Below are 27,022 nucleotides of genomic sequence, written 5' to 3' on the forward strand. Positions count from 1 at the left end.
TACATGGTTTCGTAGTCTATATGCAAGACCCCCTGGTATAGGATCCTTCACACCAACCTTGCAATGGAGAGTGGGTTCCACTTGGTTCATACGATTCCTCGCTAGATAAATTCTCATCTACAACTTCCCTCAGAGATTTGCTATAAATGAGAAAGCATGGTGAGGTTATAACATACTTAGGGGGTGGGGATTGTAGCAAGACTCCTACAGAGTGGACAAGTGGATGAGCTACCCAAAGTACCCAATCAGCTACTAGCTAGCATTTATCAAGTACATTCTATAAGTTGATAGGTAGAAGCAGATTGTTTACTAATCGCAACTTCTCCAATCAGCTTCCAAATCATTTTATAGAATGCACTTCATAAATGCTAGCTAGTAGGAGATTGGTTGCCATGGGTAACTTCTTCACGTTTCACAAGGTATGGTACATATCCCTCTTAATGTAGGGAGTGGTGTATAGTATGATCATTGAGTGATAGTATCCTGCATAGAGGTGATCTGTACCGTTTCTTGGCTGTACATTGTTCTCCAGACGCTGAATCCTCCGACGCTTTGCGCTTAGTTTTGCTTCGCTGAGGCAGCAACAGCTCATCTGCCAAACGCAAACATTAGTCACTAGAGGGCTCCCAAAACGGGAGTGATTTACCTGAGACCAAACCTGCTCTCACCTGACCCACGATCTGGAGTAGCATTTGAAGGACCAAGGCCAGACCTCAGCTTATTGAAAGCCTCATTGACAATTCCTTTAAAAAAGGATAAGAATACAAGAATTACAACAACAAAGTTCCAATAATGACACTACTTTTCAAGAAATGCGTAATAAGATAGACGATTTGGAGAACCGTCATAGACGGAATAATCTCCGATTTATCGGTATCCCCGAATCAATAATTGGAGCCTTGCTTCACGAATTTTTAAGTAAGGATCTTCCGGCAGCATTAGGTTTAACCGGTGAATTCTCCACACCACAAATTGAAAGGGCACATAGACTAGGCCCAGATGGACGCCCCATGCAAGGTAAACCCCGACCAATAATCGCAAGGTTTTTAGATTACAGAGCAAAAGAACAAATTCTATATCACTATAGGAGTCTTATTTTCCATGATTTTTCGGCCGCAGTTTCTCAGGAGCGTAAATTATTTTCCGAGGTGTGCAGTTATTTACATACCCACAACCGCCGGTTTGCCTTGTTATACCCGGCCAAACTTAGGGTCACCGAAAATGGGCAATCACTCATATTTACAGACCCAATTCTAGCTAAACAAAGGTTGATGCTCAACAAATCTCCTAATCGTTCCCCCCCCCCCACGGGAATAGTATAATCAACTCATATAATATGGAGATTCAAATAGGGAGATCTGTAAATTGACCATAGTAATACATATATTCTTGCTGATATAGTAAAATAGAATATTGAAAAAAAAGAAAGTGGTCTACAAAGGTATCTTTCTGGTTAAATTGACAAACCCTTCAATTCAATTTAACTCCAAATGTCCTCTTACGTGCCCCTTGGATAGGAGATTGTATTACGGCAATCTATTGTAGGAAAACAAGAGGAGTAGCTGTTATCTTCCATAAAAACTTACATTATACTATTCTAAATACAGTCATGGACCCTGAGGGAAGATATCTCATTCTAGATGTAGAAATATGGGGGAGCAAATATACCCTGGTAAACAGTTATGCACCAAACATAAATCCCCACGATTTTCTTGGGAAAATAATACAATTATTAGCACAACGCACAACATACCAAATGATCTTAGCCGAAGATTTCAATGCAGTAGAAAATAATTCACTAGACAGACAACCCTCCCCATTGTCCAGATCTCAAGCACTTTGGCAACAATTCCAAAACCTCTCCATAACCCTCCAGCTCACTGATGTATGGAGATTATTTAATCCGTCAGGGAAAATGTTTACATTCCACTCTGCAGTTCACTACACATGGTGACGAATAAATAAATTCCTCACTTCAGATGTACTTGTTTCTTTCGTTCAAGATGCTGATATCCATCCTATTTTAATATCAGATCACGCCACAGTCCTAAAATTGGGACGCACAACTAGCGGTCCGGGTTTTTGGCGTTTCCCGGCCTATCTCTATAACTCTGATAATTTTAAAGATTTTTTACTCACCCAATGGATGAATTTTCAGGATGATAATTTACAAGCCTGGGAGACTCCAACAATCTTCTGGGGGGCATCCAAGGCAGTGCTACGAGGCCACATTATAGAATATGTTTCGAGACAACGCAGGGAGGCAAAGAAAACCTATAATGCCCTTTACAATTCAATGTCATCTGCATTACAAGACTATATTAATAATTCCACTGTGACATTAAATGAGGGATATAAACAAGCTAAACAAGCACTAGACAGTTATCTTTTACACCAGGCGAAAAAAGATGATGTTCTCTTTTCCAAACAAAATTTTTTTAGATGGGGAAAAAAGGCTGATAAATTACTTGCTCGAATGTCTAAGCCAGTACAAAAAGAACATATATAACTTTATTTAGAAACCCCTCCACAAATTTGAGTGTAAATTCTAACGAAGAAATAGTCAAATTATTTGAAAAATATTATTCAAAGCTCTATAAAGATCAACCATTTGATTCTGATGCCCATTGTCAGATGTTGTTGGAAGCTACTTTACCAAAAAGAGATGCTCTATAAAGATATTTCCATAGATGAAATTCTATTTGTTATTTTGAGTTTACATTTGGGCAAATCCCCCGGTCCGGATGGCCTATCCAACGAATATTTTAAGCTCTTAAAACAACAAGTAGCACCAGCCCCAGTTGAACTATTTAATGATTTACTTACCCGACACACAAGGTTCCCACATTTTACAGACACGAATACTATATTACTTCCCAAACCACAAAAGGATCCAACTTTTATGGACTCATACAGACCTATTAGTCTAATGAATACAGACACAAAACTTTTTGCTAAGATTATGGCAAATCGCCTACAATCGATTCTTCCCCATTTATTAACTTCCCACCAGTTGGAGTTTGTGAAGGGTCATCATTCCGTTCGAGGGATCAGAGCAGCCATAGCGGCAATCATAGAATCATCTAAAACACACACCAGCAAAGGCATATTATTGAGCCTTGACACAATGAAAGCATTTGATTCAGTTCTGTGGCCAAACCTCTAACATACTCCAAGAGAGAGAATTTGGTTCTGTATTCATGGATATGGTGAAATACTTGTACACTACACCATCCACAACATTAATTATTAACGGACATCGCAGTAATTCTATAGAGTTACATCGGGGAACCAGACAGGGTTGTCCCCTTTCTCCTCTATTATTCAATTTGGCGATAGATCCTTTATTTCACATATTGGATGAGTGTGCGGAGTTTGGGGGAATTTGTGTTGGATCCAGGGAAATCAAAATAATGGCATTTGCTGATGATGTATTATTATATTTGGCTGATCCATCCATTTCTCTAAACCCTATTTCCCGGATTCTACACAGATTTGAGAAACTGTCAGGATTTGCAGTAAATGCGGAAAAATCAGTGGCACTCTGCTTAGATTCGGGACCTATGCAGCCGTTGATGATGGGAAATACTCTTCTTCATCAAACTAAAAATCATTTTAAATATTTGGGGGTATGTCTGCCCCGTAATATTGGCAATCTCTATTCTTTAAATTATACGCAAATTATAAAAAAGATCTCAGAGGAGCTGGAGGGTTGGAGAAACATTTCCCTATCATATTTGGGTAGAATACACTTAATTAAAATAGTGTCTTTTATGAGACTCCTCTACTATCTTCAAGCTCTCCCCTTGTTTTTAACAGTCATAGATTTACAAAATATTAATAAGATGTTCAGACAATTTATTTGGAATGGTAAAAGACCAAAAATAAGTTTACTTAGATTACAACAACATAGAAGTAACGGTGGACTGGGATTTCCAGACATAAAACAATATAATTGGGCAGCTATGTGCAGATATTTGTCTGACTGGCACCATGACTGCGATATTTATGCAAACACTTCATTGGAAAGAGAATTTTTACCTATAAGAGTTTGATAGCTTTTCTACATCTTCAAGATCAAAAAATACCTTCAGACTTAAAAATTAACCCATTATTATGGAACACCAGAAAGCTTTGGCATATGATTAGACATAAAGCCAAGTTAAGCTCTTATAACACGCTATTTCTTCCACTGTTGCATAATTCAAACTTTCAAGTAGGCCGTGCTAATTACCCATTCAATTTATGGAAGATTGGAGGGATTAATAACATAGGATGCTTGGTCAATAAAACCACAAAACAATTATCATCGTTCTCAGAGGCGGTGGATAGATATCCGACCATAGCAGGTTATCCCATAGCCTTCCTCCAAGCAAAGCACTATATTAGTTCAGTGGTCAGTAACTTTACAGATAATGACTGGGAAAATTAGGTAGATACACTATTTATGTGTTCTCATGTTACTGGGAAAGCTATTTCCCACTATTATACTGCCTTAACGGATAATATAGAGCATTCAAATTCAACTACAGGTATGGCAAAGTGGTTGATTCATTTCCCTTCACTAACTATCAATGACTTACTGAAGGCACTTGAAACTTCCCGTAAACAGTTCCCGTCAGCCATGTATGTGGAGATGTTTTTAAATATTTTCCACCGAGCGTATCTATCCCCAAAAAGAAGTTTTAAAATGGGTCGTTCAATTTCACATTCTTGCTACCGATGTGGAGAGGAAAACGCAAATTTGTTTCATTGTTTCTGGCTTTGTCCATTAGTCAGACCAGCTTAGTGAGTTATTTGCCATTAACAGCAGAATGGGCGGTATTAGGCATCCTACCACCAAATGTTAAGATAAGCAAAGGAGGGAAGAGACCACTAATGGCTATAAGTGCGGCAGCCCGCAAAACTATTTTACAAGAATGGATATCACCACTTACCCCATCCTTATCACTATTCAGTTCTAAAATGTTTCATTTATTTCGAATGGAATGGGTGGAGGTTATTTTGGAGAAAGAATACAAAACGGAGAGATTCTTCAACATGTGGGAAAGTTACATATCTACGCTGTCCATAGATATGAGACGTCAAATACATCAAAGTCTCCATAATACTTCATGGTACTTATTAAGAATGGTTGATAATGATCCACCCATCATCTTGGATGGAGATTCTAATTAGACGGGTCGACAGGGGGGAGGAGGAGAGACTTCTTTTTTCCTTTTTTTTTTTCTCTCTTTTAATTTCATCTAATTTGTTATATATTGTTTATGCAAATGAAAATATATCTGCTGATTATATTTGTAAAAGATATTACATTGCTACAATGAAACTTATAATGACAACTTAATATATATAGTGATATATATTTGTACCATTCTATTATATTGCCGTTTTGTCTTTGTATTATATTTTCTTTTATGGAAAATATGTTATGCATGACGCTTCAATAAAAAAATAAATTAAAAAAAAAAAAAAAAGGATAAGAACGAGAGGATCATTTAAACATATGTTGGAGACTGACAATAATAAATGCAAATTTCAAGGATGGAAAGGGTCATCCTGTGCAGACGCTACAGCAGCCTACAAAAAATAAATAAATAAATTACCTAGTGTTATTTGTATCAGATATGGAAGATGGTCCAAAATAATACTGTAAATCATTAAAAACCATTTTACAGAGACACTCTGAAACCACATCGGACGTAGGACAATTACTGACCAACTCAATTTGATTAAAACTAAATTTCAGATTGCTGTTTAGAGACAGATAAGTTTTAACAGGTTTGCTACGGATAGTAATCCAATTCTCACTTTCCACAATGGGCCAATGCGCGTCCTGGCTGCCAGACATTGGATAAAGCCTGATGCATATACGAGCTAATAACGGAGACATCTTCTTTCACAAGTGCATGGATGGGGGTCAATGTGGCAAACTCTGAATACAAGTGTAGATCCATATTTATAGCAGAGCACAGAATACAGCTGGGTCTCTGGCTGACTTCAGTGCAACTTTAATTTAGGCCCCTTGAGTCCTCTGAAAAATAGTATACCGACACTTAAAGATATGAAACACAAATACCAATGGAGAACAAGTGGTAAAGCTTGCCTTTTGTTAAAAGAAAACTGTCAAATTAAGAGATTAGTAGCATGACCAGACACCAAGCTGTAGGTTTTGCATAATTATATATGCCCCAGGTGTTTTTTTGATTGCAGGTGATTGCTGAAGGTGCATTTTTTAAAACATCACTTTAGCGATTTTTAACCATGCTTGCACCCATTTTCATGTACCCCAAATTTGCTGGGACCACTTATTTTTAGAAAAAAAACAAAAACTGTTAAATGCTATTCTTCACCACTTGTGCAGAGACGCGAAATAGCAGCAATTGAGAGCATTTAAGCACCCCAAATACCTTCAGCAGGACTACTCGGGGGGTATCCATAGTGAACCCCCATGTCAGTGCATCTTTTGGGGGTGTCAGCCTGATTTCCCCAAATCTGACAGCACTTTTCGCCTGTTTGAGTTTTGCCGGGGCGCGTTTTCGCGTCCTTTGCAATGGAATAGGGTGAAAAGCGGGGATGAGCGCGATGGTTTTGCCTCCGGAAAAGTAGCGATGACGGCGAAAAGTGGACCATGCGAAAAGTCCGGGACTTATCGCCGGCAATTGAATATGGCCCTAATCACTGATTCCATGCTAATAGATGGGCTGCATGCTCAGTAACATTGGATTAGCCCATAAAATGGCTGCAACACAACAATAGAAGAACAAGTTCCAAAAATTATAAAAGTTTCAAATATTATAGAGCCATAATGAGTAAATCACTGGCCAAAGAGAACATGAAAATCGAAGTCAGGATAATAAAATACATAGGAAGTTTAGTTTGTGGACGATGGGATGTTAAACATGCTATTCAGTATATACTGAAAGAAATGAGTCTCTATTTTTGGATGCCGGACTGTAGATAGACAGTAATTAGTTAGACAATGTCTAGATCGACCCCAGATGTTAGACAGTCAATAGATCGACAGGTACAAAAGGTCGACAGGTACAAAAGGTCGACATGTAAGAAGGTCGACATGTAAGAAGGTCGACATGTAAGAAGGTCGACATGTAAGAAGGTCGACGTGTAAGAAGGTCGACGTGTAAGAAGGTCGACAGGTAAGAAGGTCGACAGGTAAGAAGGTCGACAGGTAAGAAGGTCGACAGGTACGAAGGTCGACAGGGTCAAAGGTAGACAAGAAAATGGTCGACATAAAAATGGGTTAGGTTTAGGGTTAGACACTTAAGATGAGCCAGTGTCCAACATCATTCCCTACCATCCAAGTGGGCATGGAGGGGGAATAAATCCATGTGGCGAGTGCAGCAAGCCACCGTGCCCGCAGAGTGGCGAGAGAACCGAGCCCGCAAGGGTCCGAATGGTATTTCAGCAAAAAAAAAAAAGGTGTCGACCATTTGTACCTGTCGACCTTCTTCCATGTTGACCTTTTGTACCTGTCGACCTTCTTCCATGTTGACCTTTTGTACCTGTCGACCATCTTCCATGTCGACCTTTAGTGTGTCGACCTATTAACCGTCTAACATCTGGGATCGATCTAGACATTGTCTATCTAATTTCTATCTCTTATACCACACTCCTATTTTTCACATTATTTTAGTATCAGCTAAATGGTTTAAAGGGCTTTTGGAGCAGTTTTCATAAAAAACTACTCCAAGCTATTAAATTCGCCTCAAACTTGTAATGGGAAATGAAACCTGCTTCAAATGGACTAAAGATAAAATTGTAAAAAAAAAACACCAGGGGTAGCCCTGTAAAAATACGACTACCAGGAGATGGCGTTATTAGGGCTTTCCCCCATTACACTGACTCCAGCTCTGCTCTGACAGGCAGAGCTGGGAGACTGTGCCTGTGATCAGCTTTGTGTGTCCAAACAAACCACAATCTGATTACTGTAAGTAAAAAAAAAATAAAAAAAAATAATAATGTTTATATAATATATACAGTACTGTGCAAAAGTTTTATGCAGGTGTAGAAAATATGCTGCAAAGTAAGAATGTTTTCAAAAATACAAGTGTTAATAGTTTGCATTTTGTTTATTGATAAAAATAAAGTGAATGAACTCAGAAATCTATAGCAAATCTATATTTATTGTGACCACCCTTTGCCCTTCAAAACAGCATCAATTCTTCTAGGTACATTTGCACACAGTTTCTGAAGGAACTCGGCAGGGAGGTTGTTCCAAACATCTTGTAGAACTAACCGAAGATCTTCTGTGGATGTAGGCTTGCTCGAACCCTTCTGTCTCAGGGCTCTGTGGGGGCCACATCATCCATTACAGGATAATTGTTCTTCTCTATGCTGAAGATGGTTCTTAATGACATTGGCTGTATATGTTTGGGGTTGTTGTCCTGCTGCAGAATAAATTTGGAGCCAATTAGACGCCTCCCTGATGGTATTGCATGATGGATAAGTACAGTCAGGTGCATAAATATTGGGACATTGACAGAATTTTCATATTTTGGCCTCTATTCACCACCACAATGGCTTTGAAATGAAATAAACAAGATGTGCTTTAACTGCAGACTTTCAGATTTAATTTGAGGGTAATTACATCCAAATCAGGTGAACGGTGTAGGAATTACAACGGTTTCTATATGTGCCTCCCACTTTTTAAGGGGCCAAAAGCTATTTCATGGACAGGTGTGGGCTATTCCCTCGTTATTTCATTATCAATTAAGCAGGTAAAAGGTCTGGAGTTGATTCTAGGTGTGACGTTTGCATTTGGAATCAGTTGCTGTCGACTCTCAATATGAGATCTAAAGAGCTGTCACTATCAGTGAAGCAAGCCATCATTAGGCTGAAAAATCAAAATAAACCCATCAGAGAGATAGCAAAAACATTAGGTGTGGCCAAATCAACTGTTTGGAACATTCCTAAAAAGAAAGAACGCACCGGAGAGCTCAGCAACACCAGAAGACCACGGAAAACAACTGTGAAAACAGAGTAATTATTTCCCTGGTGAAGAAAAACCCCTTCACAACAGTTGGCCAAATCAAGAACACTCTCCAGGAGGTAGGTGTATATGTATCAAAGTCAACAATCAAGAGAAGACTTCACAAGAGTGAATATAGAGGGTTCACCACAAGATGTAAACCATTGGTGAGCCTCAAAAACAGGAAGACCAGATTAGAGTTTGCCAAACAACATCTAAAAAAGCCATTACAGTTCTGGAACAACATCCTATGGACAGATGAGACAAAGATCAACTTGTACCAGAGTGATGGGAAGAGAGGAGTATGGAGAAGGAAAGGAACTGCTCATGTTCCAAAACATACCACCTCATCAGTGAAGCATGGTGGTGGTAGTGTCATGGCATGGGCATGTATGGCTGTCAATGGAACTGGTTCCCTTGTATTTATTGATGATGTGACTGCTGACAAAAGCTGCAGAATGAATTCTGAAGTGTTTCGGGCAATATTATATGCTCATATTCAGTCAAATGCTTCAGAACTCATTGGACGGCGCTTCACAGTGCAGATGGACAATGACCCGAAGCATACTGCAAAAGCAACCAAAGAGTTTTTTAATGCTAAAAAGTGGAATGTTATGCAATGGCCAAGTCAATCCCCTGACCTGAATCTGATTGAGCATGCATTTCACTTGATGAAGACAAAACTGATGGGAAAATGCCCCAAGAACAAGCAGGAACTGAAGACATTTGCAATAGAGGCCTGGCAGAGCATCACCAGGGATGAAACCCAGCGTCTGGTGATGTCTATGCGTTCCAGACTTCAGGCTGTAATTGCCTGTAAAGAATTTGCAACAAAGTATTAAAAAGTGAAAGTTAGATTTAGGATGGTTTAGTTGGTCCCATTACTTCTGGCCCCTTAAAAAGTGGGAGGCACATATAGAAACCGTTGTAATTCCTACACCGTTCACCTGATTTGGATGGAATTACCCTCAAATTAAATCTGAAAGTCTGCAGTTAAAGCACATCGTTTGTTTCATTTCAAAGCCATTGTGGTGGTGAATAGAGGCCAAAATATGAAAATTCTGTCAATGTCCCAATATTTATGTACCTGACTGTACATGCCTGTATTTCTCAGCATTGAGGACACCATTAATCCTGACCAAATCCCCAACTCAATTTGCTGAAATGTAGTCCCAGACTTGCAATGAACCTCCACCATGCTTCATTGTTGCCTGCAGACACTCATTATTGTACCGCTCTCCAGCCCTTTGACGAACAAACTGCCTTCTGTTACAGCCAAATATTTAAAATTTTCACTCAACAGTCCAGAGCACCTGCTGCCATTTTTCTGCACCCCAGTTCCTATGTTTTCATGCATAGTTGAGTCGCTTGGCCTGGTTTCTATATCGAAAGTATGGCTTTTTGGCTGCAATTCTTCCATGAACAGTAGATGGTGTACCTGGGTCCCACTGCTTTCTGGCAGTTCTGAGCTGATGGCACTGTTGGACATCTTCCGATTTCGAAGGGAAAGTAAGCATGATGTGTCTGTCATCTGATGTACTAAGTTTCCATGGCCGACCACTGCGTCTACGGTCCTCAACGTTGCCTGTTTCTTTGTGCTTCTACAAAAGAGCTTGAACAGCATATCTTGAAACCCCAGCCTGCTTTAAAATCGTTGCCTGGGAGAGACCTTGCTGATGCAGTGTAACTACCTTGTGTCTTGTTGCTGTACTCAGTCTTGCCATAGTGTATGACCTGTGACATGAAACGGTCTTCCACAACCTCACCTTTGTAATGACTGTTTCAACCTACATATGAAAATGATGAACATTATCACCTGTTTGGTATGATTGGTTAATCACACACCTGACTATAATCCTACAAAATCCCTGACTTTGTGCAAGTGTACCTAGAAGAATTGATGCCGTTTGAAAGCAAAGGGTGGTCACAGTTGCGTATCTATAATGAGTGCAGGGTGTGCGGTGCACACGGACTCCTGGGTGGAGGGGGTGCCTACACTGGATACCATGCACCCATTTCTTCAATACTTACCTCTCCATAGTTCCTTCAGTGTTAGCAGTACAAATCACCGGCAAAATCAGGATTTTGGTACTTACCGATAAATCCATTTCTCCGATTCCACAGGGGACACTGGAGTCTCAGTACAGTGGGGTAGAGAGGTGGGTTAAACGGGAGCTGGCACCTTTAAAAATCTGAATGGTAGCTAGCTCCTCCCCTATACCCCCCTACAGGTCAGTCTAAATAAACTGTGCCCGAGGGGAGCTGGAACATAAGGAGAAAGGAGATAGAAAAGCTACAGCATTCATGTACAAAGAAGTAAATAGTATTATAAAAGAAACAACAACAACATTCCAATCAGACCCTGGATAAAAAACAACAGTCTGAACCTGGAAAATAACTTATGCAGGTGGAACAGCGCAGGGTGGGCGTCCAGTGTCCCCTGTGGAATCGGAGAAAGGGATTTATCGGTAAGTACCAAAATCCTGGTTTCTCCTTCATTCACTAGGGGACACTGGAGTCTCAGTACAGTGGGGATGTCCCAGAGCTCACATCCTGGGCGGGAAAGCACTGAGAATCCTGCAAAACTGCATGGCCAAACTCTGAAGCAGAGGCCGCAAAAGTATCAAAACAATAAAACTTTATAAAAGTATGCCTGCCTGACCAAGTGGCCGCTCAACAAAGATGGTTTAAAGGAGACCCCACGAGCAGACTACCCGTGGAGGACCTACAGAGTGCGTTGAATGCGCCGTACTGGAAACAGGTGGTTGTCTTGAAGCCACCATATAAGCCTGTCTGATAGTCAGACAAATCCATCTTGAAATGGTTTGATTTTTAGCCGGCCAACCCGGTCGCGCCAGATCAAACCGAACAAAAAGTGCATCCGACTTTCGGAGAGAAGCAGTTCTGTCGACATAAATCCGAAGTGCTCCAACAAGGATTTAGAGGCTAGCGACTCATCCTTGAACACTGGGACCACAATTGGTTGGTTTATATGAAAAGCAGATACAACTTTAGGAAAAAAAAAAAAAAGACATCTGCGTACGCAACTCCGCCCTATCCTCATGGAAAATTAGATAAGGCAGACAACAGGATAGAGCACCCAGCTCAGACACATGCCTCGCGAATGCCAAAAGAAAAACAACCTTCCAGGTTAAATACTTTATCTCCACCTGAGTAACGGCTCAAAGGTATCAGACTGGAGAAAAGACAGGACCAAATCCAAGTCCCATGGTGCTGTAGGAGTCACAAAAGGAGGCTGAATTCTGACTACTCCCTGTAGAAAGGTCTGGATATCCGGCAATAAGGCTAATTTCCTCTGAAATAAAATGGATAGCGCGAACACCTGTACCTTTAAAGGAACCAAGACGAAGGCCTGCTGTTAAACCGGCCTGAAGAAAAAGAAGGAGGCGTGATACCTTAAATACTGACGGAGGTGAACTGTGGCGTTCACACCAAGCTACGTACGTCTTCCATAACCTGTAGTAATGTTTAGACGTAACCTTCTTCAGAGCCCGAATCATGGTAGGAATCACACTGGATGGGATACCCTTCTTCCTGAGGATGGCCCTTTCAATAGCCACGCCATCAAACAAAGGCGCCTTAAGTCCTGATAAATAAACGGACCCTGAAGAAGGAGGTCTTCTTGTAGAGGAAGCGCCCACGGCTCGTCTATCAACAGACTCCGTATGTGGGAGGACCACGCTCGTTTGGGCCAATCTGGAGCTACTCGTAGCACCCTGACGTTTTCTCGCTTGATTCTTTGAAACACTCGAGGGATGAGCGGAAAAGGGGGGAACTGGTATACGTAGTGAAACTGCCACGGTGTCAGTGCATCCACTGCGGGTCCCTCGTTCGGGAGCAGTAAACTGGCAATTGGTGGTTCAACCTCGGCGCCATGAGGTCAGCCTGAGGTCGACCCCAACGCAGAGTCAGTTGGTGAAATACTTGTGGATTGAGTGACCATTCTCCCAGATGAATGTCAAGCCGACTGAGGTAGTCGGCCTCCCAATTTTCTACTCCTGGGATGAAAATTGCTGAAATCTCCACTGCAAATTCCTCTACCCAAAGAAGAATTCGACTTGCTTCCCTCATGGCGGCCCGGCTTCTGGTGCCGCCCTGCCTGTTCATATATACCACAGCCATGGCATTGTCCAACTGTACTCCGATTGCCTGACCCTGCAATAGAGGATGCTCCAGCTGGAGCGCATAAAATACTGCCCGTAATTCTAGGATGTTTATAGGCAGTCCTGCCTACCGCTGAGTCCAGTGACCCTGAAAATGTTTTCCCAGAGTCCGCAACCCACCCTCTCAGACTTGCGTCTGTGGAGAGGAGAATTCTATCCCACAATGCAAACTGTCTTTCTGCCAACAGGTGAGAGGGATTCATCCACCAAATGAGAGATGTTAAGAGTTTTGGGGGACAGTAGAACTCGCTGGTGAAGAAAGAGGTGGGATCCTGACCACTGAGAGATAAGGTCCAATTGAAAAGACCGGGCATGAAATCTCGCGCATTGATTCGCCTCAAAGGTCGCCACCATCTACCCCAGTAGGCGAATACATAGATGTACAGACACTCTGCAATGTCGCAGTATCAGATGCACCATGTGCTGAATGGAGGAGACCTTGTCTTGAGGTAGGAATACTTTCTGTTCTACCATGTCCTGGGAATAGCAGACATTGTGTTGGTCTAAGAGGATTTTTGGAAATTGAGAATCCACCCATGTTGTAAGAGAAGACTGAGTTAATTGAATATCAAGTAACAAACGAGCTACTGATGGGGCCTTGATCAGGAGATCGTCCAAATACGGAGCAATTATAACCCCCTGAAACCGAAGCAGGGCCATCATAACGGCCATGACCTTTGTGAACACTCTTGGCGCCGACGAAAGACCGAAAGGTAAGGCCTGAAATTGCAAAAGAGAGTCTAGCACTTCAAACCAAAGAAATGCCTAATGAGGGGGCCAGATGGGGATGTGGAGATAGACATAAAAGATGCCCAAGGACACAAGAAACTTGTCCTTCTCGAGTCCTGCTATAACAGACTGGAGGGACTCCATCTTGAATTTGAAGGCTCGAAGATAGGGGTTGAGATCCTTGAGGTTAAGACTGGGTCTCATTGATCCGTCCGGCTTGGGCACCACAAACCAGATGGAATAAAAACCCTGACCTCTCTGATGGGTCGGGACATTCACTACCACCTGAGACAATAGCAGTTTTTGTATTGCATCCTGAATTACCAACAGCTTTTCTGATGCCAGTGGTAAACCGGTTGTGAAAAAAGGCGGTTGGATTTTGAAGTCCAACTTCAGACCCAGGCGTCCGGACAAAATTTGCTCCATGCTTCTTTGAAGTTCAGAAGATGAGCTCCCACCCTGGAATCCCCCAAGTGAGAAGGGAGAGCATCATGCAGAGGGCTTCGCTGCGGCCTTGTCCTGTTGGGACGAGGCTGCAGAAGCTCTACCACGGCCTCTGGAACCTCGGGAGAAAGCCGGAGCTCCTCTGACATGGCCCCTAAACCTTCCTGGGGCACGAAAGGACAGTCCTGCAGCAGGTCTTCTAAGAGGAGAAGCAGTGGATGGTAGATAAGTGGATTTACCAGCTGTGGCCTCTGATATCCACCTATCTAACTCTGTACCGAACAGAACGTCCCCAGTAAAAGGAAGGGCCTCTACTGCTCTTTTAGATTCGGCATCTGCTTGCCATTGTCGCAGTCAAAGAGCTCTTCTAGCTGAGATAGCTAAAGCCGAGAATCTATCAGAAAGACTACATATGTCCTTAGAAGCTTCCCCAAGGAAAGAAGCTGATTCAGCAATCTGATCAGCCAGCTGAATGAGATCCTCGGTTTGCCCTCCAGTCTTAAGACCCTTCGAAGGCTGCGTAGCCCAAGCTTCTACAGCCTTGTTTACCCAACAGCTGACTAGTGCTGGATGCAGGGATACCCCTGTAACTGTATATAAAGTTTTTAACGTGTTTTCCAGCTTCCTGTCAGAGGATTCTTTAAGCGAAACTGCCCCTGGTACCGGGAGTACTGTCTTTTTAGAAAGACGGGACACTGAGTGATCCACTGCTGGAGGAGTCTCAGACAATTTCCTGCTCCCTGTGGGAAAGGGGTAATAAGATAAAAGTTTTTGATATTTGAAACTTCTTATCTGGGTGTTTCCACATTGAGGTTAGGATTTGATCCAATTCCTCTGACGCTGGAAAAGTGGCAGCCTGTCTTTGTCTTTTACTAAAGATAGATGGTCTAGCAGCCACGCAGTAATTAATGCCTCTACTCCCTGAGTAGCAGGTTCTGACTCTTCAAGAATCTGAACCTCCTCTGGTTCTTGAACCTCGCCCTCCCCTGGCTCCTGCATCTCTTCCTCCTCTGATTCATCCCGCCTCAAGGGATTATGAATCAGCCTCTTATTAGGGACATTAGAAGAGGAGGCTACAGAGGGGGCCTGGGACATCACCTTTGTGAGCCTTTCAGACCTGGCTAATGAATGAGCCCAGTCTGGTTCTGAGATGGAAGACGTCTGTCTGGTCATCTCCCTGTCTCTGCGAGCTGCTTCCAGCTCTGCAGACAGATTAGACATAACTGATGTTAAATGATCAGACCATATATTGGTGAGGCAACAGTCAGACTGAGAAACACACTTCTCACACATCAGGAAAGTATTAGACTGCCCCTGTGTGAATTTCTCTGCACAATTCTTGCAGGAGAATGATTTTTGTGCAGCCTTTGACCCCTTGGTACACATGACTAGCAATTCACTGACAGACGCACACACACACACACACACACGTGAAAGGACAGTGATATCAATACAGAGACACTACAGAAATGGAAAGGGGCATAGAGGAAGATATGCTATGACCCTTGGCAGCGCTAATTGAATAGTGGTTTTATAATGCTGGGCCACAGCTGTACTGGCCTGACTTCTGTGTCACTGAGCCAAGATTCAGACAGTCTCAGCAGTAGCTAAAATGTCCGCAAGCCTCTGTGTAAAAGCGCTGGGGCTGCTGGGAGGCAGGAGCAGAAGTATACCTTAGGCTCCACCCCCCCGCTATGGTGCCCGTTTTCAGGGTTAGCGGACCGCTGTTAGTATGCCCGCCTAATGTCCTGGCTCCCCTGCTATTCAGAGTGCCAGGACACAGTAACCTGGAGGCTGCCTTATGCTGCCGGGCGGCATGCTCTGCTGTGGAAGACCGCGACGTGCGCCGCATGCAGCGTGTCTTGGTTCCTGCAGAGACTGAGGTCTCTGTAGCAGGAGACCCCAGTGCACACCGCAAGCAGCTGCGCTGAGGTCTCCCCGGAAGCTCCAACGGCGCAGACAGGTAGGGCCAGTGGAGCTGCCTGTCTGTGTCCTCAATGCTTGATGTTGCTATTCATCTTAGTTAGAGCTCTAAGGAGTCTAGGTCCAGCTCCCAGGGCACAAATTTTAGACTGACCTGTAGGGGGGTATAGAGGGGGGAGGAGCTAGCTACCATTCAGATTTTTAAAGGTGCCAGCTCCCGGTTAACCCACTTCTATACCCCACTGTACTGAGACTCCAGTGTCCCCTAGTGGATGAAAGAGAAATGGACGATGGCCATTTTCCCAGAGTTTTCCCAGCTACCCTGCTAAAAAGTGTGCGGAGAGGAGTCGCAGAGACTGAGCAATCTCACCAGCTCTGCCCCTGCATGCAATATTTGATACATCCTTGCAATGTATTCACATATCGCATTGCAAATCCTGGCAAATTTATCTCATCACATCTGCATCTGAGATGCGGATTGTGATAAATAGGGACCTTTGTGAGAGGCAGGTACAAAGGAGACCTAGGGGGTCTAGTTATTAAGCAGTGTTAGGAGACAGAGTGAAAAGTGATAAGGTGCCAGCCAATCCGCTCCTAACTGCCATCTCACAGGCTGTGTTTGAAAAAGGACAGTTGGGAGCTGATTGGCTGGCACCTTATCACTTTTCACTCCTAATCATGCCTACAAGTTAGCGTGGACATGCTATCCCCACACGCATGGCCAAATCTCTCAGCGGCCCTGGGCACTTATGGTTGATAAACGCCCTGGTACTCTGCACACCTAGAACTTATAGCATTAAAAGTTGCATAATTAAAGTAGACATTTTAATGAACTATTCATGGAAACTGCATATGGCTCCAACACATAGAGGCCTAAAACCATTACAAATTAGGGGAAGATGTATCAAAACTTGTAAAATAAAATAAAAATTAAAAATAAAACACAAGTGGGGAAGTTGCCCAAAGCAATCAGCCTGTAGCTATTATTTGTACTGCACTAGGAAAATGACAGCTAGAAGGTGATTGTAATGACAGTGATTGTAAAGGGGCCTATCCATTAGCAGATAAATTTGAACGATGAACGATTTATCGTTCAATTTATCTACTAATGGATAGGCTCTGAACGATAAAAATGCGCACTCCCGCGGCCGACAAATTTGGTCGTTTGTCTCTCCAACATGTTGGTCAATTATCATTTATCGCTGACAGATATTAGAAATATCTGTCGCGGTAAACGACGAACGATTTTTTTAATGAAAAATTAATAGAAACATAAAAACAAATCCACACCCAGAATGATGTCATGCAATATCGTTCGTCGTTCGCAAAAATCTGTCATGTACATGACAGATATCTGCCACAGCAGCCCCAGGAATTTTCAAAAAGATAAATCTTTTGTCTTTCAGAAAGATCTGCTAATGGATAAGCCCCTTTAGTCTAATGTGAATTACTGCACGAAGGCAGGCCCTTACCGCTCATACTGCGCCTACGTCTCCTGCGCAGGCCCTCCAGGTTCTGGATCACAGAATCCTCATTAGCAGAATCACAGGGAAGAGATATCTTCTCCAAAATAAACGAGGGGAGCTGCCCTGCCGAGAAAAGAGAGAGTTATGTAAAAAAATGGAGACAGACAGAAGCTACGAGACCACTTGCTCCTCCCACTGCGGTGGGACACAAACAGAAGGACTGGCCGCAGCCTCTGCGCTGGCTGATAGTACCTATCTCCTGTGCGTTTTCAATGAGACTTTGGACAGCGGATGTCTGAAGTTGCAGCTGTTTCTCGGTGGCAAGTGTCAGCTTCTCGCACAAGCCACTGCCGGAGAACAGACTTGGGGTTAAAACTACCGCCAGATTCCCAGAGTCCATTTTGTTCTCATCAGACCTAACATAAATAAAAAATAAAATTTTATATTATATTATATATATATCTATTTAGGAAAAGAATATGACCTATTCCTTCAGAAAGACATTAACATAGTCTTCCCACAAGTATAAGTCCTGAGCTCCCTCTTGTGGCTGCTGCATGTATTTACACTCCTCACCTGGAGGCAACACTCTGGAGAAAGGTGCAGAAATAACGCAGGGTCTCCCCATGAACAGCAGGGAGCAGGCAGGTCACCAGAGCAGTGGCAGTCATTTTCTCCTCCTCACAGAGAGACTGCTGTATCTGGCAGAGGGGGTCTTGTAGCTCCGGAGTCAGGAGGGGCTGCGGAAGCTCACGGAAAAACTGTTTTAGCAGAGCAGCTGCATCACTGGGCTGGGCAGAGGCGAAGCAGCTTCCCCCGGACTCCATCTGCACCTTTAGTACAAGGAAAATTTACAGAGATTTAAGTTACAGTACTGTGATAGTTAGACAGGGAATAATCCTGACTTGGGCACCCCCCAGGGGAAACTAGCAATTTTTTTTAAATCACACTTTATCCTATACAATAGTTCTATAAAAGGAACATAAAAAGGCACAAGTGGACAAAACACAATACACATTCTGCAGCACATTACAGAGGATATCTGGCCATTCACATCAGCCCCTGCCCCAGTGGAGCTTACAATCTATATAGACTGGAATGCTCTTCTGCGGACTGAGCTTGTGGTTTATGGCCAGCTGCTAGCAAACCTTAAGGTGACCACAAACCTCAAAATATCATATAGTAAAGGTAAGAATTGGTGCAGCGCTCGGCCTATTGCAATAATTATGGAAATCAGGTGAAACAATTGTTTCTTAATTTGTATATGGTGGTGTGGATCAGTGACTAATATATATATATATATACACATATACACACACACATACGCATATATATATATATATATATATATATATATTTCACACACACACTGATAATGTTGTGTAAAGAAATATCAGGACCAATGTAGATAATTAACAATATTTACTGCAGATAGGTAAAGAGTAAAAAATTGATTGAATACAAATTAAGTTACAAAATAAATTATATATATATATATATATATATATATATTATACACACATGCATACATATATACACACACACATATACATACACACATCAGTATTGTTCCATTCAATGATCAAAACAGATGTGTAAGCTGTTGATAGTTTCCTGGGAACATACATCAGAACAACTTCTTGGGAAACTATCAACAGCTTACAGATCTGTTTTGATCATTTGTATTCGATCAATTTTTTTTTGATCATGCCGCCAGTCTCAATCCAGACATGGGACTTAAGTTAGGCAGGAACACAGACAGACGTCATCCTGAACGAGGTGAGTCCTAAACCTACCATAGCGGGTTAGCAATAGGTTTTGGGAGGGGTGGGTTAAGGTTAAGTACCCCTTAGGGGGGTTAGGCACTAATGATAAGGGTTAGGTTTAGGCACGAAGGGGGAGAGTTAGTTTTAGGCACTAACGGGGAGGGTTAGGGTTAGGCTACAAGAAGGGAGGGTTAGGGGGAGAAGGGGGGGATACCAACCAATGGGATGCCGCTGTCGGTATTTTAAAAACAGGAGGCATCCTGAATGCAGACATTACATACAGATTCCTATTAGACTACATAATACATATTAGCTTGCAAAATAACACTTGTAACAAATCCCGTCTACCCTCCATACTTTGTATATTATATCTACCGGGATAGGTCCACAACCAACCTGGCCAAACATCAAACATTCAATGCCAGTTACTAGTAAGACAAATAGTTAGAGAAGGGGTGCATACTGGATGAGCGCCCCTCAGGAAAATACTTCAGACGGCAAGAAATGAGTCCTAAATCGATCCTATGAGCTGGGACTTAACAGTTTAACCCTTTGAGCAATTTCTGTGTAAAGGTCAAGATTTCATAAACGCCTCCTCTAAAGAGGTGTCCTCATACACTTAGCTTCAATACACCATGCAGCGCGAGACGCCTGACAAGTGAGCCGCGCAGAGCGGTTTAGCGTCTTTTTCACTTGAATGCATTTTAATCACAATATGACGACTGCACTGATTAATATGATATCAACACTTGTACATCTGTGCGCAACTCAGTCTGAATTTGTGTAAGAAGCACGACGGAACTTGGCGTGAATAAAAGCACTGCGTATACAGATTCAATTGTGTGTGTGTGTGTGTATATATATATATATATATATATATATATATATATATATATATATATATATATATATATATATATATATATATATATATATATATATATATACACACACACACACACACACACACACACACACAGTCAGGTCCATAAATATTGGGACATTGACAGAATTTTCATGTTTTGGCCTCTATTCACCATCACAATGGTTTTGAAATGAAACAAACAAGATATGATTTAACTGAAGACTTTCAGAATAAATTTGAGGATAATTACATCCAAATCGGGTGAACGGTGTAGGAATTACAACAGTTTCAATATGTGCCTCCCACTTTTTAAGGGGACAAAAGTAATGGGACTATCAACTCAAAAGCTATTTCATGGACAGGTGTGGGCTATTCCCTCATTATTTCATTATCAATTAAGAAAGTAAAAGGTCTGGAGTTGATTCTAGGTGTGACATTTGCATTTGGAATCAGTTGCTGTCAACTCTCAATATGAGATCCAAAGAGCTGTCACTATCAGTGAAGCAAGCCATCATTAGGCTGAAAAATCAAAACAAACCCATCAGAGAGATAGCAAAAACATTAGGTGTGGCCAAATCAACTGTTTGGAACATTCTTAAAAAGAAAGAACGCACTGGAGAGCTCAGCAACACCAAAAGACCCGGAAGACCACGGAAAACAACTGTGGTGGATGACAGAAGAATTATTTCCCTGGTGAAGAAAAACCCCTTCACAACAGTTGGCCAGATCAGGAACACTCTCCAGGAGGTAGGTGTATATGTGTCAAAGTCAACAGTCAAGAGAAGACTTCACAAGAGTGAATATAGAGGGTTCACCACAAGATGCAAACCATTGGTGAGCCACAAAAACAGAAAGACCAGATTAGAGTTTGCCAAACAACATCTAAAAAAGCCATTACAGTTCTGGAACAACATCCTATTGACAGATGAGACAAAGATCAACTTGTACCAGAGTGATGGGAAGAGAAGAGAAGGAAAGGAACGGCTCATGATCCAAAACATACCACCTCATCAGTGAAGCATGGTGATGGTAGCGTCATGGCGTGGGCATGTATGCCTGCCAATGGAACTGGTTCCCTTGTATTTATTGATGATGGGACTGCTGACAAATGCAGCAGAATGAATTCTGAAGTGTTTCGGGCAATATTATATGCTCATATTCAGTCAAATGCTTCAGAACTCATTGGACAGCGCTTCACAGTGCAGATGGACAATAACCCGAAGCATACTGCAAAAGCAACCAAAGAGTTTTTTAAGGCTAAAAAGTGGAATGTTATGCAATGGCCAAGTCAATCCCCTGACCTGAATCCGATTGAGCATGCATTTCACTTGATGAACACAAAACTGAAGGGAAAATGCCCCAAGAACAAGCAGGAACTGAAGACATTTGCAGTAGAGGCCTGGCAGAGCATCACCAGGGATGAAACCCAGCGTCTGGTGATGTCTATGCATTCCAGACTTCAGGCTATAATTGCCTGCAAAGGATTTGCCACAAAGTATTAAAAAGTGAAAGTTAGATTTAGGATTGTTTAGTTTGTCCCATTACTTTTGGCCCCTTAAAAAGTGGGAGGCACATATAGAAACCGTTGTAATTCCTACACCGTTCACCTGATTTGGATGGAATTACCCTCAAATTAAATCTGAAAGTCTGCAGTTAAATCACATCTTGTTTGTTTCATTTCAAAGCCATTGTGGTGGTGAATAGAGGACAAAATATGAAAATATTTATGGACCTGACTGTATATTTTTATTTTTTTTACACAAATGTCGCATATCAAAGTAATCAGTGCAGGCTTGTGAAGTGGTTTTGCCACATCACATTATGATTAAGCAACACATTAAAGAGAAAAACAAAAAAACTAAAGTAAGCCCGAAGACTGACATTTAAGCATGAGGGACATTAAACCACAAGTGTTTTGAGTGTTGCCAGTTTAATAACGTGTGTTTGTTTGAGCTGTTTGGTTGGGCGGAAAAGAACGACACTTGGAGTTACTTTATGTTAATAGTAGAGATGAGCGGTGTTCGGATTCTGTGGAGTCCGAACCACTCCGAACATAGGGGATCAGAGTCCACCCGAATGCTGTTCGGGTGTTCCCCGCCTGACTCGGATTCCCGTTCGGAGCCGAACGGCGGCCACATGATGTCGGATTCTCGCTAGAGAATCCGACATCAGGGCTCCTATTGTGTAGGGCAGACCTCTGTGATAGCGGTCTGCCCTACACAGAACAAACACACAGCTGCCAGCAGCAGCTGTGTGTTTGTTACAGCAGCCAATGAGAGTCACACAGACTCATTGGCTGCTGCACGGAGGGAGCCGGCTGGAACTCACTCATGAGCTCCGTCTTCCGGCTCCCTCCTCGGCGCATGGATGCAGAGTGGACGTCGCGGGAGCGGGGATTCAGGTAAGTTTTTTTATATTTTTATGTGTGTAAGGGCCGGGGGCGCTACTGGGGGGCACAGCTACTGGGGGGGCATAATACTGGGGGGGGCATAATACTGGGGGCGCCTACTACTGGGGGGCCATACTACTGTGGGCATTGTGTAAAAGGGGCACTGTGGGCATTGTGTAAAAGGGGCACTACTGTGTGTCGTAACATAAATAAGACACTACTTTATGGTGTAATGTGAATCAGGGGCACTATGTGTGGTGTAATGTGAATAAGATTGTGCACTGTGACTCCTAGGGCCGTAGCCCACCTTGTAAACAAAGTACTCTGATTCTGCTGGCCGTACCCCACTGGGTGGGTGCACTACTTTTCATTTCTGCCACTACTGTGTGTCGTAACATAAATAAGAGACACTACTTTATGGTGTAATGTGAATCAGGCGCACTATGTGCGGTGTAATGTGAATAATATTGTGCACTGTGACTCCTTGGGCCGTAGCCCACTTTGTAAACAAGTACTGTAATTCTGTTGGCCGTACATCACTGGGTGGGTGCACTACTTTTCATTTCTGCCACTGCTGTGTGGCAATGTGTCATAGATGTGCTTTATACTGTGGTGTCTGTGGCGCTGTGCCGCTGCTTTGTCACTTGGTAACCAGTCAGCTCATTGCAACCTTTGGCCAATAATGGTGAAAACAATACTATAAGCTGTGAGGTGGTCTAAATTGACTGCAAATTAAGGTTATTGAGGTTAATAATACCCTAGGAAGAAAAAAAAAAAGACCAATTTATGTGATTTTAGCTTTTTTTGTCAATTTTTGTACAAAAATCCAGATCCAAATCCAAAGCCGGACGACGAATTAGAACCAAATCCAAATCCGGCAAAAATGGTCCGGCGCACATCCCTAGTTAATAGTTAGGCTTAGTGGGTGCGCTCTCATTGAAGTGGAGTAAGGCGACAGCCAATTGTCCTGGACAGGAAATGGCTATACCATCTGGACCGGTGGTTGAAGGTAAAGGAGAGTTGATCACCAATGCTTGGCTTGTGTGTGTGTTTGAATTGAGTCGTTTGGTTGTTATTGTCCTGTGCGTTCTTTTTGTGCCGTCACCATTATTAGTATTTAACTTATAGTCAAAAAATTTAATGACATGTCAAAAATAAATTCGACAAAATATTTAAACGCCAACACTGTTGTCTGTCTCTTTATTTTTAGGAGTTAAGTTACATTGTATTTAAGAAGGTTGTTATATGGTAACACGATAATACACGTTAGTGAGTTTATGATGTGAAAAAGATACTCGCAGCAATAGTGTATGCGGACACATCTGTGCACTAACACGCACTAGGGCAGCATCTGAACAAATATTGACCTGATCATCTGTATTACCACCGGAAGCTGCAGGGCCACAAATAATGGCCTTATAACTAAAAGCCATAGATTTGCATGTGAAAAACCAAACGGATCTTGAACAATGCTACAAAAAACAAAAACAAAACAAAAGTTTAAAATACATAGGTGTATACGATTCACACAACTGCGCATCCTATACCTAATTTAGTTAGCAGCAACACTATTGCATCATAGAAAATGCTTACTGAGGAATTGCGGATGAGTTACATGCCGGAATCGGACAGCTTTGGCAATAAACCTTTCCAATATAATTTGAAAACCTCAGTCGTCCATCTACACTTGGAGCAAAAAAAAAAAAAGCTACCTTAATTACCATCCCCCTCCAAAGCTGGGCTGCATGTTTCAGATACCGTTAAATAAAGAAGTTGCAGGGTTGTTGTACCTGTCTGAAATAGTTTCTACACTATGATCGGGCCTATCCTTTGTGTGTCTTTAAAGTCACATTATCTTTAGTGGGCTCTGCTAATTTATTGACAGTCGGGATGCTGGGTGGATGGTTTCCGTGCGTGGTGAGCCATCACAGGTGGTACCAAAAAGCGTCTAGAATAAAGCATTGCTGCAGCGTCCATGCGCCATCAATGTCGGAATGGTTGGGGGTCAAACGTTGCCACACAAATTTAGGCCCGCCATTACATTTTTTCCACCATTTCCCATTTTTGTCTCACCGGAGCAGACACCCTAGCTTAAGGAGCAGTGCTCTAAAGTAATAGTCATCTCCTACTGATCTTTACACTGATGAGAAACACGATGAACAGAAATTAATTCTAAAAAGTCGAGCAACTACTGACAAGGGTGGGATTGCTCTAGAGGAGTAGTCTAGATCTCTTTCATAACCTGCGCCACCAGCCTCCAGAGAGACTGGGCTCGCCCCCAGCCTGATGTGAAAAAGGGGGCATTACATGTGATCACGCCCACAAAACTTGTGCTAGGCCGCATCCAGGAGGCATGGCCTAGCACGAATGACACCACACCGCCCTTTTCGGGTGCGCACAGGGGTCTCGATTTGGAAGCCCAAGATGCTTGGAAGTATACACCCCTCTGTATGTACTGTTACATATTAAGTGACTACATCGCAGAGGATAAACACCAAAAGGGGTCAGTGTATACTGGATTATGGAAGCCGGCATCCTAAGCCCATCAAGACGTGAACAACGTAATCAACATCTCCCACTGCAAGAACAGAAACATTACGGCTATTTCCTACGGTGGTGCACTGGAGGTGGAACAAAATGTTAATACCTTCCATATTTTCAATTTGATGGTGCACAAAGTTATAGCTCCCCTCTTAACAGTTTGATACATCCAACAAACAGCTGAGGCCCCCTGCAGGGACAGATGCCCCTGCAGTATGTGGAGAGTGGAAACACTAAATTGACCAGGGGGTGTCTCTAAGCACCTGTAATTTATCAGGAACAAAATGCATCTTTACTTTTTTCCCCCCATACCGCTCATATTTCAGAAAAGACTAGCCGTATTCTTAATAGCCAGCATTAATGTTACATAGCATATCCAAAAGGCCTAGAGGCAATATACCAACTGATTTATACAGTAATAGGAACCATAGTTTGCAGTTTATTGTATTAACTAATTATATGAAATGGCACACCATTTTGTATGTTTGTCATGGCACGATACCCTCAACGTACATATTGTTAAGAGAATCATATTGCACCGTTAAGTGCAATTGTGCAAATTGTAACAATACCCCTGCATGCGTCAACTGTCAGGATAATGGTCTTGTATTGTAATACACGTAATAAAACACAATAGTGTCACCGATGGAGTATACTGAGGTATTATACTGATGTATATTAATTTGGGAGCTCCTCCTCTAGACCTCCAAGGACAAGTCCAGAAAGAAGGAACAGGTAGCTCTGCTTACAGCAATGTTCTTTTTATCTTTAGATTCTCTCTGTCCCAGTAACACAAAATCAGCACAGGGAGGGGGGGGGGGGGGGAACATGCTCGTGTGGACTGTGGGCCTGATTCAGACCCGCTCGCAAGCGGGTCGATTGTTAGGCAGTGCGTGCGGGAGCCCCAGAGCGAGCGCAAAAAGCACTCGCTCCGGCGCTCGCATCCAAAAGGGGCGGCTGGCGATGTTTATCGACAGCTCGCCCCGTTTCGAAGGTGGGGCGGGGGGTGGCATGGGCAAACGGAGGCATTCCTGCAGGAACGCCTGCCGTTTGTGGGCGCCCTACTGCCATCACTCGTGATGTCAGTAGGTGGACTTCCTACAGGAAGTTCACTGGTGCTTGCAGCCACGAGACCCTACCTCAAGGGTCTCGTCGCAAGCCCGATGGTTGCGATGGTCTTGACCATCGCGACCATCACCTGGCCGCTCGCATAAGCTGTGTGTGGTAACCCACAGCTATGCGAGCGGCCAGGAGGCCGCAACTAAAAAAAAAACAAGCGGCCGCCCTGATTCAGAGTGAGCGCTCGCTTATTGCGAGCGCCTCTGAATCAGGCCCTGTATTGAGAACTCTTCAGAAAAGGAAGGGGTAAAATCTTTTGGGTGTGGATTAACAGATAGACAATGTCTAGATAGAAAACAGTTGTTAGACAGTCAATAGATCGACAGGGACAAAAGGTCGGCAGGTACAAATGCTCGACAGGGTCAAAAGTTCAACATGAAAATGGTCGACGTGTGATTTTTTTTATTTTTTAGCCCTAATCTTCACCCAACCCTCCCCTTGGTGCCTAACCCTAACACTCCCTCCTGGTGCCTAACCCTAACCGTCGGGGTAATAAAAAAAATATATAATCGACCATTTTTTTGGTGTTGATAACTTACATGTCGACCTTTTGACCCTGTCAACCATTTGTACCCGTCGTCCTTTTGACTGTCTAACATCTGGTGTC

At 42.7% G+C, this 27,022-nt stretch overlaps 1 protein-coding gene across 3 annotated transcripts in view; it reads right to left on the minus strand.

Moving 5' to 3' along the window:
• LOC148518728 (rho GTPase-activating protein 11A-like) overlaps positions 1 to 27,022 on the minus strand; it is a 52,432-nt gene that overhangs the window by 5,342 nt on the left and 20,068 nt on the right. For all 3 annotated transcript variants that reach the window (XM_088477050.1, XM_088477049.1, XM_088477051.1), the window contains exons 5-10: positions 18,312 to 18,568; positions 17,988 to 18,151; positions 17,742 to 17,858; positions 669 to 743; positions 505 to 592; positions 58 to 140 (exon numbers count right to left, since the gene is read on the minus strand). In XM_088477050.1, coding sequence (XP_088333176.1) covers positions 58 to 140; positions 505 to 592; positions 669 to 743; positions 17,742 to 17,858; positions 17,988 to 18,151; positions 18,312 to 18,568 — 784 coding nt within the window. The remainder of the gene's footprint in view (positions 1 to 57; positions 141 to 504; positions 593 to 668; positions 744 to 17,741; positions 17,859 to 17,987; positions 18,152 to 18,311; positions 18,569 to 27,022) is intronic.

This window comes from Taudactylus pleione, unplaced genomic scaffold (genome assembly GCF_031769625.1).
Source record: "Taudactylus pleione unplaced genomic scaffold, aTauple2 ptg000199l, whole genome shotgun sequence".
NCBI lineage: Eukaryota > Metazoa > Chordata > Amphibia > Anura > Myobatrachidae > Taudactylus > Taudactylus pleione.